Source organism: Leucopleurus acutus (assembly GCF_964270905.1).
Source record: "Leucopleurus acutus genome assembly, chromosome: 18".
NCBI lineage: Eukaryota > Metazoa > Chordata > Mammalia > Artiodactyla > Delphinidae > Leucopleurus > Leucopleurus acutus.
In genome coordinates this window covers 21,263,354-21,278,942 of record NC_139160.1, presented here as the reverse complement: position 1 = coordinate 21,278,942, position 15,589 = coordinate 21,263,354, and the positions used below count along the sequence as shown (strand labels likewise).

Sequence of the window (15,589 nt, the reverse complement as noted above, 5' to 3'; positions counted from 1 at the left end):
GGCTCTAGTTGAGGTGCGTGAGCTTAGTTGCCCCACAGCCTGTGGGATCTTAGTTCCCTGACCAGGGATCGAACCCACGTCCCCTGCATTGTAAGGCGGATTCTTTACCGCTGGACCATCAGGGAAGTCCTCCACCTATATTTTTGCTGGATTTTAAACTCTTAAGAAATCTGTCTTAGTGTAGTTTGATTGTGGAAGGCAGATACGTGATTTTAAGTGGTTTTTTAGATTTTTTTGTCCCTTTGTCCATTGGTTTGGCAGGATTGCTCCTGCGATGTTGCGCCAGGCTTCCTATGGCACCATCAAGATAGGCGCCTACCAGAGCTTGAAGCGGTTATTTGTTGAGCGCCCGGAAGGTGAGTGGGGAATTCTTTTTCCACTTAACAGGAGGTGGGTTGTTTGCCTTTTTGTTCAAGTGGTTTGGGATCGATTTTCTTATTTGTGTCTTTACTACTGTGGAGGAGAACTTTGGGTTGGGTGTAAAATCTAAATGAATTATACTTGCTTATATAAATAAGCAAGTCGGATATCAGCTGAATTTAGGGGGGCAACAGAGCTGTCTTACAAACGTCTTAATGAGTTGTCCTTGTTTCCTCAATGTCCAGACTAGAGGGTATGTTGTTGTAGTCCTAGCCCACTTAAAATTCTCTACAATCATAGGAATTATCACCTATTTTTCAGGAAAGCAGTGACTACATTTTCTTAGTATTAAGAACTCTGAGTTCTGATGTTCTCTTGCTGGTTGATTATTCGACTTTGCTTTAATCCCTAGAAGTTTGTCTTTTTTACAAAGAGATAAGCACTAGTCACTGTTCTATGAGAGCAAAGATGTTTTAAAAGTGCTTCAGTACATTTCAAATTAAATATGTATGATGTGCTTTAAAATTTTATCTCCACCTTATCTCATAGGAGGGTATCTTTTATTCTCCTACCAGTTGGTGTACGACCTCATCTTAATTACAGTGGTCTGCACTTACACACAAATGTGAATTATGGTTCACTTCCATGATGATTCCCATGGTTACTCTTGCGTGATAACTCACGTTCCTTTTTAGGTGTCAAGAAATTTTGCTAAGCAAAATCCCTTCAGCCAGCAAAATCCCTAATCCTTTGAAAATTACTTGATTCATTAAGCATGTATTTCTTTAGTCTCTTAAATGAACAAGTGTTGTGTAAGTGAATTGCACCTATACATGAGTTACTCATACGAAGAGCCCTGTAGTATGAAGAATCAAATAATGTCTTTGTTTGCAGATGAAGCCCTGCTGATAAACGTGGTCTGTGGAATTCTCTCTGGAGTCATATCCTCAACCATTGCTAATCCAACTGATGTTTTGAAAGTAAGCAGTGCTCTCTATGTCTTACAGGCACACGCTGCATTTTCTTATTGTAATCAACGTTCAGATAATGAAAATCTGTGAATATAACATATACTGTGTATGTGTGAATCTTTACAGTTTTAGTGCCGTGAAGACTCAGAAACATGCACTAGGTGGATTTCCCAGTGATACAGATAAGCTCGCAAGTAGGGCCCATTTTTGGAGACTTTGGAGGTTTTGGTGATTAACCAGAAAAAAGAAAATTAGGCTTAGATGCATTTGAATTTCATTTTTCATTGAAAATCTCCCTTGTTTTTATTGGCTCATTAAAATAGATGGGCTGTTGGGAATTTCCCGTTGGTCCAGTGGTTAGGACTTGGCGCTTTCACTGCCGAGGGTGCGGGTTCAGTCCCTGGTCCGGGAACTAAGATCTCAAAAGCCACACGACGCAGCCAAAAAATAAAAACTAAAATAAAATAGATGGACTGCAAGCTTTATAGCAGTCTAGGCAGCTTGTTGATGACCGTTTCTGAAGGCGTTACGTTTTCCACTAATTTGATTTCAGGAAATAGTAATGAAAATATTTACATAACTACAGTTAGACATAACGCATTAGATGACCTTATCAACAATACCAGGGATACAGCCTCCTTAAATCCTTTTTGTAATAAGGCAAGGGACTAACTAATTAAAGAAAATCAAAATCAGGTGTGAGTTATTGGTCACACCCTCTGAAGATACTCCTTTCCTTCCCTCATTCTTTTTCTTTCCCCCATTATTTAAGCAGCATTCACTGTGCTTCTGCCTTGCACCAGTTGGTGTACTATATGCTTAGAATCCAAAAATGAGTCAGGCAAGGACCCCGCCTTCAGCTTTCAATCTAACAGGAGATTCTGACATCATCAACATTGCATGCAGCAGGGTGTTGGGTACACTACAGTTACATGTGGTGTGAATAGAAGGACCAGGCCCTCTTGCCCTGAGTTTACCCTGTGCTGGGGTAGAATTGCTAGAGAAGAATATCCGCACTCCTGTTAACCTCTTAAAGCTATATCAGGGCTGTGGAAAGGCGGTTCCTGCATTTTGTTTTCTCACGTTAGCCTGGCAGTAACAGTTCCCTGTAGAATTAGAGGGTAATGCATGTGCTCCCTAAACCAAAATAAGGTACCAGTTTTTTAGTGAGAAGTCCCTTTTTATTCTTAAAAATGCAGAGCTACATCAAACATTATTTTTACGTTGGAATATTGGTCATGTGAATTCCATGGTGGTTGTGAAGTTCACTTATAAGTTCCCGTGTAACAGAGTGTGACAGACATCACACGGCCATCCTTTGGCCAGCACGTCTGCGTACCTTAGGGTTTGGCTGGTTGGAAATAACAGGGCTTGGAGTAACTAATTTAAGAAATGTGCTTACCAATGCGTGGTGCTGCCAGGTACACTGGATACTCATAAATTATGTTAAATCTTTAGAATTAACCATGATATTCTCTCTTTCCTACTTAGTAACCTAGAGGGAGATATGCCATTTTCTTTCCTTTTTAAAAGACTATTTAAAAAAATTTTCTTTTTGACACTTAACGAGCTACTGCATGCAAGACTGGACTCTACTAGATGCTTTTTGTTGATTCTAAAGTGCCTAAGAACCAATCCTGATAAATTTAAACTAGCATTGTAGTAATATTTATATTACAGTTCTTTTTCTTTTAATGATTACTAAACAACAAATTGAATAATTTTTTTTTTTTAAGTCTGCATTTGTGGGGAAACATGCTAGTTTCTTTCTCATGTTAGTCTTTAATTTCTAGATTCGGATGCAAGCACAAAATAGCTCCCTTCAAGGAGGAATGATAGGCAACTTCATTCACATTTACCAGCAAGAGGGAACAAGAGGACTTTGGAAGGTAAGCTTCAAAAACAGACCCAACTGACTTAGTTCTTCCCATTTTTAAAAAAAGTTATTTTTCCTATTTTTATTATTTTATTTAATCCAAATGGTATAATGGAGTAAAGGAAGAAGAATGACATCTGCCCTTGAAGAGATCTTCTTCCTTAATTTCCTTAATCTGTAAAAGTGAAAATGTCCTGATTTTACATAAGGAGTATGTCGTGATTTTAAAGTACCTTTCGGAAAATTCATATATAAGAAATTCTGTGAGGGTTGAATACTTGTTTTGTTTGCTTTTTTTCCCCCTAAGTTCTTATGGAGAAGAGGTTATAGTTACATTGGATTTTTTGATCTGTATGGTTTCATGGCTCTTAAGTGAAGACTGTTAGGCAAGCGCTGGTATGGAATGCTATTTCCTAGTATTCTAGGGACTGTCATCTCATAGATTAGACCCTAAAGGTCATCCAGTCCGATCCTCTCCATACATACAAGGAAACCGGAAGCTCTGAGAGGTGACTCGTCCTGGTCAAGGTCGTACAGTTAGTGCCAGAATCAGAATTACACTTTGGGGCTTCTGACTTCTTACCGTCTGCATTTTTCTACTCTTTCACTCTACATTTCTACCTACCAGCAGGAAAATGTAAAAATTGGCCATAGTTTGTAGGGGAGACATATCTGACTTGTTATTATTGATATTTTTACCCAGGGCGTGTCCCTTACTGCTCAGAGGGCCGCTATTGTTGTTGGTGTGGAGCTGCCGGTCTACGACCTCACCAAGAAGCATCTTATTCTCTCGGGCTTGATGGGAGACACTGTGTATACCCATTTCCTGTATGTTTATGGATTTTAAAAAAATTAATATTTTAGGTATGCATGAGCTTAGGGTAGAACTTTGCTGCAAATTTATAGACATTTTAAAGAAAGTTTATTATAAAAGTATTATATTCTCATATTTGAAAAATTATGATACGGAAGTAAACCAGGAAAAAGTATGTCCTTACCCCTTTACGTAGGTAGCCATTGTTAACTGTTTGATTATGTACCGTCAGGTGTTTTCTATGCATATGCAAATATGTCTGCAAAAGTATATTACATGTGCTTTATTATACAGCTACGATCATGCTTGGCATTCTCTTGCTTGCTTTTTATATTTTTTTATTTTTCTGCTTTATTGAGGTATAATTGTCAAGTAGAATTGTAAGATACTTAAAGTGCACAATATGGTTAGATACACGTATGCATTCTGAAATGATTACCCTCATCGAGTTAATTAACACATCCATCATTTTATGTCTGTGTGAAAACATTTAAATTCTACTCTCGTAGCAAATTTAAGTTATATATAATACTGTGTTGTCAACCATAATCACCGTGTTATACATTAGATCCTCAGACCTTATTCATCTCATAACTGACATTTTTGTACGCTTTTACCAACTTCTTCCCAACCCCAAGCTCTGGCAGCCACTTTTTGACTCTCTGTTTCTATGACATTTGGCCGTTTCGGAGACTGTTCTGATTCTTATGTGCTAATGACATCTACTGGGTGGAGGCCAGCGAGCTGCTAAACATCTTACAGTGCACAGGACAGACATCCACAACAAAGAGTTCTCTGTTCCAAAATGTTAGTAGTGCTGAAGTTGTGAAACCCTACTCTGTGTTAGTTGATACCAGGGCTGGTCTATGGTAGTCTTGTGACTGAAAGTTTAGTAGAACCCAGGGCCCTGGTGGGCATCACATTACAGTGAGGAAATCTTTTTCTCTGATCTCTAAGAGCAATGTAGTTATGAGATGGCTAAAATTACTCTGATGCCTATTTGTAGGTGAATAGATAGATGAAATAGATCGTCCTTGGAGGACATTCCTTCCTGTTTCTATGATTCGTTGACATTCCAGAACCTCAAAAGTATTCTTAGCCGAGGCTGGAATTTATAAGCCAGTATAAACAATGCTTTAGATAAGGGCCTCATTCTCATATATTCCATCTTGTTACCTGTTACTTCAACCTAGTTTGGGAGGAGGCTGTTTCCTGCCCTTGATAGTAGGGGCTGCAGCTCAGGGGTATTAAACGTTTTATTTTTCAAACGGTCTCTTCTTTATAGCTCAAGCTTCACCTGTGGGCTGGCGGGGGCCCTGGCCTCAAACCCTGTTGATGTGGTGAGAACACGTATGATGAATCAGAGAGTCCTCCGAGATGGCAGATGTCCTGGCTACACAGGTTCCCTGGATTGCTTGTTACAGGTGAGCGGGGATGTCCATCTGTACGCTCTTGTGAATGCCTTTCGTGGCTCATTGGCTTCCACGTTGCCTTCTGAAGAGTTTCTTTTCAGGATTTAAAAACACAAGGGTTTAGAGCCTGACGAACCTGTGATTCTGTCATTTGTAATCGTGTGACTTTGGTCAAGGTACAGACGCTACACCTCGGTTTCCTCACAAGTGAAATGGGACACTAAATAATAGCACCTGCATCACAGGATTATTATAAAAATCACTGAGATCATACCTACAAAATAGCACAGTGCCTGGAATAATGTTAGGTAGAAACATCATATACATTTATAATGATAAGTATAGACATAATAATAAAACCTTGTTAGTATAATAATAAGGGACACTGGTGAAGTAAGCACATTTATTTAAGTTAGTCTTCAACATTCTAGTGGATTGCTTCAATCCATGAAACAGCCCCCCAAATATATATTTGTATTTATATTTATTTAACCAAAGGAGTATCTGAATTTTGACGGCTAATATAACTAAGACGAGTGATGCTCTAAAGTCTTGAGATGGTACAGAGTTTTTGCCACACAGGGGCTAATGTTTTAAATACAAAATCTAAATGAATATTTAGAAATGAAAGTTCATTTTTCTTATATCTCTGCTCTGCTGTGAAGCGTGAGAAAATAGTCATATTTCCTGTGATTGTAGTAGAACTGTATCTCCTTCCAGAATGTATCACCTTCCTGTTGAGTCAAACTGGAATGAACATCCTTCATTCAGACATCTCTCAAAGGAACACATGAATCTTACCTTAATTCTCAGTTTAAATAATTGGGCCTACTGTTCCTGCGTAGATGAAAGTTTGTGACTGTCTCCCCTGCTGGGTTGCCGGCAGCCAAAGATGAGGGACCACGTTTGTGGTTGCTGTTTACCGGCGTGATGCTGGTGCATCCCTAGACTTCAAATATTGTTTTAATGAAGCAAAGACACTTAATGTTATCTATCCAACAACATGAAATAGTGGTACTCTGAATTACGTCTTTACTGCCATTGCCTCCTTTTTTTATTTCTGACCTGCTGTAAGCCCACATGGCAAGGAGGCAGAAGAATCTAGTTGGAATTAAATCTCATTTCTTATTCATCCAACTGCTGTTTGCTTTGGGTGTGGGATAGTTTGGTACAGAGCCTTCGTCTTCACCTATGCAGAAACCTTTAAAGAAAGAAGAGAGGCAGTGGGCAATGATTTCTTAGATAGTCCTTCCAAATAGAATTTTGTTTTTAAGAAAAATGTATCAGTTCAGTCTGGCTACTAATTATTAATGCATATTTGACATAATTGGAAAGTTGGACGTTAACTTTTTTTCCCCCCTCCCTTATAACAGACATGGAAGAATGAAGGGTTTTTTGCTCTATATAAAGGGTTTTGGCCAAATTGGTTGAGACTTGGTCCTTGGAATATTATTGTATCCTTTTCTGTTGGAGTAGATCTGAAAAAAGATACAGCTGAAGAATGTTGTTTATATAAACTGTCATGTTATTAATTATAATTTAGAAGTAGGTTCTTATTCTGTTAAGTTCCTCTGATTCAAGAAATAACTATTCAGTTTCTTTTTCAGGAGGTATAAAGTCTCTGCTAGGCACTGTGAAACGTGGCTTAATGGTGGTGATATTGAAAGACAATGGTAGCAATAAAAGCTTTTCTTTACACTCTGCTCTAGGAGCTGATTTCCGAGAGAGGGAGAAACAAGGATTTATTTACTTGTTTTTTCAATCCCTAGCCACCCTTGGGAAGGATGTGGCTTGGCAGCCGTGTTCTAGAATGCTTATTTCAGAGAGCGCCTAAGGATAGATAGGAATCAGCTCCAGAATTACTTGGCTGACTAGCACTTTTCCCTCTATGCCAAAGTGGGAGGCAGGAAGGAAGAGACAGTTCATTAGAAATGAAAGGACAGAATTATAAAGCAGGGGATGTCAGTTTGCACCATCCTTGTCTATCTGCGGCTCCCTCCCAGGCAAGCTTGCCTACCGGCAGCCCTGGAGGAGAGCTCCCCGGGGTTACTGTCTTTCTCTTTTTCACAGAATTTACTGTTCTGTGAAGTCTTCCTAAAAGTCAGAAAAGCTAGCAGTGTGGATGTAATCTTAGAAGCTTTTGGAGCTGATGCAGGGGATTTATGTGTCTCAGTTGTGGTCTGTCTCTTCCAAGCTGATCTTGGGAAGGTTAATGGGGAGATCTCTTGGGGTGGTTGAGGGTGGAGCCCCTCATGTCTAATCATGTCCACGGCATGTGGTCTGCCCAGAAATATTTGCTAGGAGGTGTGCTATTCGTGGGTCTGTTTTGATGCATTAGGGTTAAGATGACATAAAATGCCAGCCTTAACTAATACCTGCAGTTCTTCGTGACATATGAGCAGTTGAAGAAATTGGATTTGTGACAAGTCAAGACTGCATGAGACATCCCGCTGAAAATGCTCACGTCTGAAATAGCGAAGCTTCCTGTCTTTCCCACTGCTTCTCACTGCTTGGCCCGCCACATATTCTGAGGTGTGAGCAACAGGTGAAGACTGGGTTAGCTCGGATTGCTGTGTCCTGGCATTGGACGCTCTGCACTAGATGTTTAATGGCATAGACTGTAACATCCAGACACTAGTCCTTACCATTCAAGTGCCCTTCGACATCAAAGATAACATGAAATGCATGTTTCTTGCTAAAGAAAACTTGCATGAAGATCAGGAACTGTGGACTGATTCCCTCAGGGGAGAAGAACTCCTGATGCATCTCAGCTCATAGCTGAGACTCCCAGACTGTTCGAAAGAAGCTCTTCGGAACCATGGAATGAATAGAGCCTCCAAGAGGGTGTTATTGTTCCTGAACTTCTGGGGGGGCTTTGGCTTCGTGTCTGCTGAAGAAATTCACACATGGAGGCCTGGTATACCCCAGGTGTAAACAGTGCAGGATATAGATCCCTGGAATATTGCACTGCTTTCTAATTTCCAATTTTGGCAGGATCTTTCACTTATAATAAGTGATTTTTAAGCCTTTGACCACTCGACCTTTGTGAGGAATTGTTACAAAGCATTAATATCTAAACTCATGTTGGTGTGATAGGTTGGCTTGGAAGGTGGCAAAGTCTGTGCTGGTGGGAGGTGTTATTAATCTACTTGGGTTCTGTCTTAAGTAATGTTTGTAATTTGCTCTGTGATTTTAGCAAAGTTTCTATTTCCCAATCTGTAAAATGGGGATAATAACATCTATTGATATTGAGGGTCAGGTGAAGAAGATAGTAGCTGCTACTACTTGACTTGTAGGATTAGTGTGTTTACATCATGCTGTCATACAGCCATCATCCCAGAATAAATGGTCCGTGTGTATGGAAGAGAGTCATTTTATCGTGGGCTTCTCCTGAGTGATATCGTTTGTTAAAAGCCTTGTGCAAGAAAGAGGTTAAGGTTTTATTACGTTTTCTGTAGCAAAATGTTGCAAGTGAATCAAAGAGTTGATTTTTTTCCAGATTTCCCGGGTTTTACTTTAGTTCTGGTCACATTTGTCAAAATACTTCCTGTCTTGGACTTCCTAATCAGCTTGGAATGAAAATACTTGCTTGAAATTCGAAAGGTGAGTTTTTGTGTGTGTGCCTGTTTATCTGGAGTCTGATAAGAGGTATATAATGTCTTCCTTCTTCTAAAGACAGGATATCATTCTTCTTTTTCATCTTCATCTTATTCTTTTCAAAATAAAAAGTGATTCTCAGAGCCCCAAGATCTTTACCCTTCTAGAAGACAGCCCCAGGAAAGGGACGATATTGAATATTTACTTGGGTACCTTCGGTTCCACTCTTTGAGAGTAACATTAAATACATACTCCCTGTGGCCTCCAGGACAGACACCTCTGCAGTATATGCAGGTTCCCAGTGGGTCCAGCCCCTGGGCTGCTTCCTCCCTTGAAGCAGAATGGAAGGCACGCATGTTTTTCTTGGGGATTGGGCAGTTTTGCTCCCAGTCACCTTGACCTTGCCTTCTTTGAAAAAGATTTTGTGAAGCAGAATTTTAGTTCCGAAAGTAAGAGCTAAGTCAAGAAAGGAGGAGGTCGGAAGGGCAGGTAGGTGTTGATTGCTTCAAGGCTCAGATGGAAGCCCAGTTCTCCCTGACCAGTTCTGGACATGACTCTGGAGAGCTGAGCCCGTTCAGGCCTCGCCCCTCGTACTGAACCATATCTTCAGAGAGCAGATTATTCTTCTTCTTACTAAAACATTCCATTGATACGGTAAGGGCTTTCTATAGAAAGCCTTTTTCACTTTTGAGTTCCTTGAGTTTAAAGGATGACTTTTTATGAGCCACTCTTTTTTTTTTTTTTAACGTAGAAAACATGTTAAGTGTACATATAATTCCTAAAACAGTAGAAGCAAGTTCATTTTGAAGACAATGTAAAGATTGAATGTCATGCAATATTGATTATATCACTTTATTCAAAAATGTACATGTTCATACCAGGATGAAAGGAAAGCCAAACCTCACTGTAAAAGGTAAGTGTGTGTTTGTTTTTTTTATATAAATTTATTAATTTTATTTATTTAGTTTTGGCTGTGTTGAGTCTTCGTTGCTGCGCGCGGGCTTCCTCTAGTTGTGGTGAGCGGGGCCTACTGTTCATTGCGGTGCTCGGGCTTTTCATTGCGGCAGCTTCTCTTGTTGTGGAGCACGGGCTCTAGGTGCGTGGGCTTCAATAGTTGTGGCACGCGGGCTCAGTAGTTGTGGCTCGCGGGCTCTAGAGCTCAGGCTCAGTAGTTGTGGCGCACGGGCTTAGTTGCTCCGCGGCATGTGGGATCTTCCCGGACCAGGGCTCGAACCCGTATCCCCTGCATTGGCAGGCGGATTCTTAACCACTGCACCACCAGGGAAGCCTAGTAAGCATGTATTTAAGACGAAAATATAGTATTTCTTCAGTGCAGGTTTATTAAATACCTTATAGAACAGAGTCTTAACTTGTTTTGATTTTTTTTCTGCTTCTTGAAAGAGTAATGCAGTTGTTGAAACTTCTAACCAAGAAAGAAACTTGAAGAACTGGGAGACTTGGTCCCCTTGTTTCCAGGGCCGTGACTACAAGTCATCCATCCCCTTGGGTATTGCTACATGTGGCAAAGGGATTTTTAGCTTTGAAAACCAAAATGACAAAAGTGGATTTTTTTGTTTGCTTGTGGGTTTGTGTAATCATTGATGCTAAGTGTTGGCGGATTGTTATATAAAAAATGGCTTCTTTTCTCCGTATTTATTCATGTACTAGAAATAGTGTATATTATATAAAGGCTATAAAAGTTTTCATAAGCCTTTATATTTTGAGCTCTTTATATAAACATTGTTGGAATATGTGGCATAAACTGGTTTCAGTATTTAATAAATGGGAGTAATATATAATAGTAAAAAATGCTCCGTGGTTATTTCAGATGAATAGAAACATTTAAACAGAGATAAGCGGCAAAGCGTCCAGGAGGCTGGAGTAGAAATAGCATTTGTGAAAGTGGCCACAGACATTTCTCTCTGCTTAGAGAAGTTGTTGGGATCATCTTACTAATTGCCTAGAGACCTGTGTGGCCTCCCAGTCTATGAAACACTCTGCACCTCAGTAGAGGCCAGTGAATTCGGTTCGTGGGCTTGCTGGGCAAGGCACCTTGGAGATTCAGAACACCAGTGGTACGCCATCAGTGCCTTGAAATTTCAGGACCCCTCAGTCCTTCTTCTAGCATCTGGTGTTGTCTAGAGGCGGAGCCGGGATCCTTGGTTAACTGTGGGCCAGGCAGAGATACCTCTGGTTGGTATAAAACAGCCAGTGAATGAAATGCAAACCTGGTTCATTATTTTTTTTTATTTGAAAATGTTTTCAAGGTGCCTGTCTTAATATTTGAGTTAAAATACAGTGGTCTATTGAAAAAACAGAATTGGCAAAAAGAGGAAGCCTTAAATGCCTGGAGAACTCATGTCCCACTGGATCAGGGCACCTGTTAGAAGCATTAGGCATGAAATCCAGGCTACTTTTTTTTTTTTTTTTTGCCCACGTTGGGTCTTTGCTGCTTCGCATGGGCTTTCTCTAGTTGCGGCGAGCGGGGGCTACTCTTCATTGAGGTGCATGGGCTTCTCATTGTGGTGGCTTCTCTTGTTGCGGAGCATGGGCTCTAGGTGCGTGGGCTTCAGTAGTTGTGGCATGTGGGCTCAGTAGTTGTGGCTCGAGGGCTGTAGAGTGCAGGTTCAGTAGTTGTGGTGCACAGGCTTAGTTGCTCCATGGCATGTGGGATCTTCCCGGACCAGGGATCGAACCCGTGTCCCCTGCGTTGGCAGGCAGATTCTTACCATTGCGCCCCCAGGGAAGTCCCAGGCTATTTAATTTTAAATGGACAGCTGAGAAAAACTGATGGTAAAGTTTTGATAGATTACAAGTATCTCCAGCCTGCAGCAAAGCATGGGAATATAAGACAAAGGCATGGATAAATCTGTTTATTGAAAGCTTGATGCAAATCATGTAACCAAGAGCAAAAAACTGGAAACTCCCTATGTCTATATGTCCCTTGCTGAAATAATAATCTATACAGTGGCTTATCACATGGCTCATGAGAAGAATGAGTTACGTCTCAGCCTGCTGACCTGGGAAGATGTCCATGATATGCTATTACGTAGGAAAACGTTGAGATGCAAACTTCTTGGTGTATCATGAATGCATCTCTTAGGGAAAAAAAGCATAAACTTATGTAAGGAGGGAATGGATATAAAGGTTGTGTATTAGGGTTCTCCAGGGAAAGACAGATCAGTGGGCTGAGTGTGTGTGCCCACACATGATTCATTTTACGGAATAGATTTATGTGATTGTGGAGGCTGGCAAGGCTAAAATCTGTAGGGCAGTTGGGCCAGCAGACTGGAAACTCAGGCAGGTGTTTGTCTTTGTTGTTTTTTGGGCTGTGCCGCATGGCTGGTGGGACTTTTAGTCCCCCCCCACCCCGGCAACCAGGGAGCGAACCCAGGCCACGGTAGTGAAAGTTCTGACAACTGGACCGCCAGGGAATTCCCTCTCTTTTAGTCTTGAGTCAGAATTCCTTCTCTGGGAAATCAGTTTTTCCCTCCTAAGATCTTTAACTGATTGAATGAGGCACACGCATATTATGGAGTGTAATCTTCAAGTCAGCTGATGGTAGATGTTATTCAGGGCTACCAATACCTTCATGGCAACACCTAGACCTGTGTTTGCCATACAACTGGGCACTGTGGCCGGGTCAGATTGACACAAAATTTTGCCATCACAGGATAGAAAATTATTAATATTTTCTTTATGCATAATTGTATTGGTTGGTTTGAAAACTGGTATTCTGCTGTTGAAAACAAAATCTTAAAAAGGACTAGCTTGGAATATAGATGTCCAAGTTACATCTAAGTGAAGGGAATTGGGGGGAAAGTGAGAGTTGCAGTATATATAATATTCTACTTATATTATAACTATACTGTGTTTCTAAAAGTATACTAAATGTCAAACATAAAATTGAGCTGAAAGTTTAAATGAGAAACTTTTGCTGTTCATTTCAGTTTTTTACTACTTCTTTAGTTCCTCAATGAACTTAATACTTCTATAATTAAAAAGTTTTTTAACTTTTTTTTTTTGACAGTGAGGAGAAACCTCTAGAAGAGTGGTGTATCATGTGGAATACATACTTAGCCTCCGAACTCCTGGAGTATTTTATATAATTATTAGTCTCCCTCTTACATACTGATTTTCAAATTATATTTGTTTTCATTGCATCATGTGGTAGAGTGACAACTACATTTTCATTTAAGAGGTTTTGCTTCATCAATTATAATCTTGCAAATATATTTCTGAAACACCCCACAATTCTTTACGGAAAGAGAAGCTGACTAAATATAAGCTATTACCTCTGTCCACTGAATGTATGTGTGAGAGTTCCAGTGATTCTAGACTTAAAAGGAGTCTGCATCTTACAGTTAATGCCTGGGTTACGAACATCCAAAAACTGTTTTATCTTGAATTGCATCACTATTTAACCTCTTTTTTTGGCCTGTGCAGCATGTGGAATCTTAGTTCCCCGACCAGGGATCGAACCCGTGCCCCCTGCAGTGGAAGTGCAGAGTCCTAACCACTGGACCGCCAGGGAATTCCTTCATCACTTTTTTAATTTGCTGCACTGCTTTGTGCTTTTTTAGCATAATAATTTGCACAGAGTAGATAATACCAAAAATACTTGCCGTGTTAAATGGAAGCAACTTACTAAGATTTGCTCATTACTTCTGGGATTCTTATGTAATAAATGTGATCTTAAGGTCACCAAGGAGTCTGAGAATTGGGTTGAGATCACTGCATGTAGTATTTCCTACTGACTGCTTTATTTACCCAGTTTCTCTTATGACACTCAAAATGTCTGTCAGCTAGTGTTCAGTTCAGGCTGATACTAATTTTTTTTAAATTGTGGTAAGATATTCTTTTAAAAATTTACCGTTTTAACCATTTTTAAGTGTACAGTTTTGTGACATTAAGTGCACCACCGTCCATCCCCATAACTTTTCATCTTGTGGGACTGAACTCTATATCCATTAAATAAGAAGTCCCCGTTTTCTCTCCTCCTCCCAGCCCCTGGCAACTCCCATTCTACTTTCAGTCTCTAGGATGTCCTCAGGGTTCATCCATGTTTTAGCGTATTGCAGAATTTCCTTTTATTTAAGGCTGAATAATAATTCTGTTATACCTTTATGCCACAGTTTGCTTATTCATTCATCCGTTGGTGGACACTTGGGCTGTTTGCATGTTTTAGCTGTTGTAAATAATGCTGCTGTAAATATGAGTGTATGAATATCTCTTTGAGACTCTGCTTTCAGTCCTTTTGATCATATACCCAGAAGTGGAATTGCTGGGTCATACGGTAATTCTATTTTTAATTTTTTGAGGCGCTGCATACTGTTTTCCCCACCGATTGTACTGGTTTACATTCTCACCAGTGGTGCGTAAGGGTTCCACTTCTACATCCTTGCTAACACTTGTTTGCTATTTGATAGTAACCATCCTAATGGATGTGAGGTGGTATCGCATTGTAGTTCTGATTTGCATTTCCCTAATAATTAGTGATGTTGAGCATCTTTTGCTGTTCTTATTGGCCATTTGTATATCTTCTATGCAGAAATGTCTACTCAAGTTCTTTACTTGTTATTTTAAATTTATTATTAATCCCTCTAGTCATTTCCTTTTTTTAAATATTTCTTTTTTTTTTTTTTTTTTTGGCTGCATCGGGTCTTAGTTGCGGCAGGCAGGATCTTCGTTGTGGTGCTTGGGCTCCTCGTTGCAGCACGTGGGCTTCTCTCTAGTTGTGGTGCACAGCATCCAGAGCGTGTGGGCTCTCTTGTGGCCCACGTGCTCAGTAGTTGTGGCACTCGGGCTTAGTTTTCCTGAGGCATGTGGGATCTTAGCTCCCCAACCAGGGATCGAACCCACATACCCTGCATTGGAAGGTGGACTCTTAACGCCTGGACCACCAGGGAAGTCCTGTTAGGAGATTTTTAAATTACTGATTCAATCTCCTTACTAGTAATAGGTCTATTCAGATTTTCTGTTTCTTCCTGACTTAGTCTTGGTAGGTTTTCTGTTTCTAGGAATTTGTCCATTTCATCTAGATTATCCAATTTGCTGATGTACCATTATTCATAGTAGTCTCTTATAATCATTTTTATTTCTGTAGAATTGGTAGTAATGTCCCTATTTTCATTTTTTTTTTGTTTTTGTTTTTTTGTTTTTGTTTTTTGCGGTACGGGGGCTTCTCACTGTTGTGGCCTCTCCCGTTGCGGAGCACAGGCTCTGGACGCGCAGGCTCAGCGGCCATGACTCACGGGCCCAGTCGCTCGGCGGCATGTGGGATCTTCCCGGACCGGGGCACGAACCCATGTCCCCTGCATCGGCAGGCAGACTCTCAACCACTGCGCCACCAGGGAAGCCCAATTTTCATTTTTGATTTTAGTAATTTTAGTCCTCTGTTTCTTTTCTTAGTCCATCTAGCTAAAGGTTTGTGAATTTCGTTAATCTTTTCAAAGAACCAAGTTTTGGTTTCATTTATTTTCTCCATTCTCTATTTAATCTGTCTCTGCTCTAATCTTTATTATTTCCTTCATTCTGCTAGCTTTGGGTTTAGTTCGTT

At 40.3% G+C, this 15,589-nt stretch overlaps 1 protein-coding gene across 3 annotated transcripts in view; it reads left to right on the top strand.

Annotated features, from left to right (window-relative positions):
• SLC25A30 (solute carrier family 25 member 30) overlaps nt 1–11,607 on the top strand; it is a 28,920-nt gene extending 17,313 nt beyond the window's left edge. For all 3 annotated transcript variants that reach the window (XM_082859318.1, XM_082859320.1, XM_082859319.1), the window contains 7 exons: nt 262–356; nt 1,255–1,340; nt 3,125–3,220; nt 3,911–4,035; nt 5,307–5,445; nt 6,807–6,887; nt 7,815–11,607. In XM_082859318.1, the coding sequence (XP_082715444.1) occupies nt 262–356; nt 1,255–1,340; nt 3,125–3,220; nt 3,911–4,035; nt 5,307–5,445; nt 6,807–6,887; nt 7,815–7,856 (664 nt within the window). In that variant the 3' untranslated portion in view covers nt 7,857–11,607. The remainder of the gene's footprint in view (nt 1–261; nt 357–1,254; nt 1,341–3,124; nt 3,221–3,910; nt 4,036–5,306; nt 5,446–6,806; nt 6,888–7,814) is intronic.
• The last annotated feature ends 3,982 nt before the right edge of the window (nt 11,608–15,589 follow it).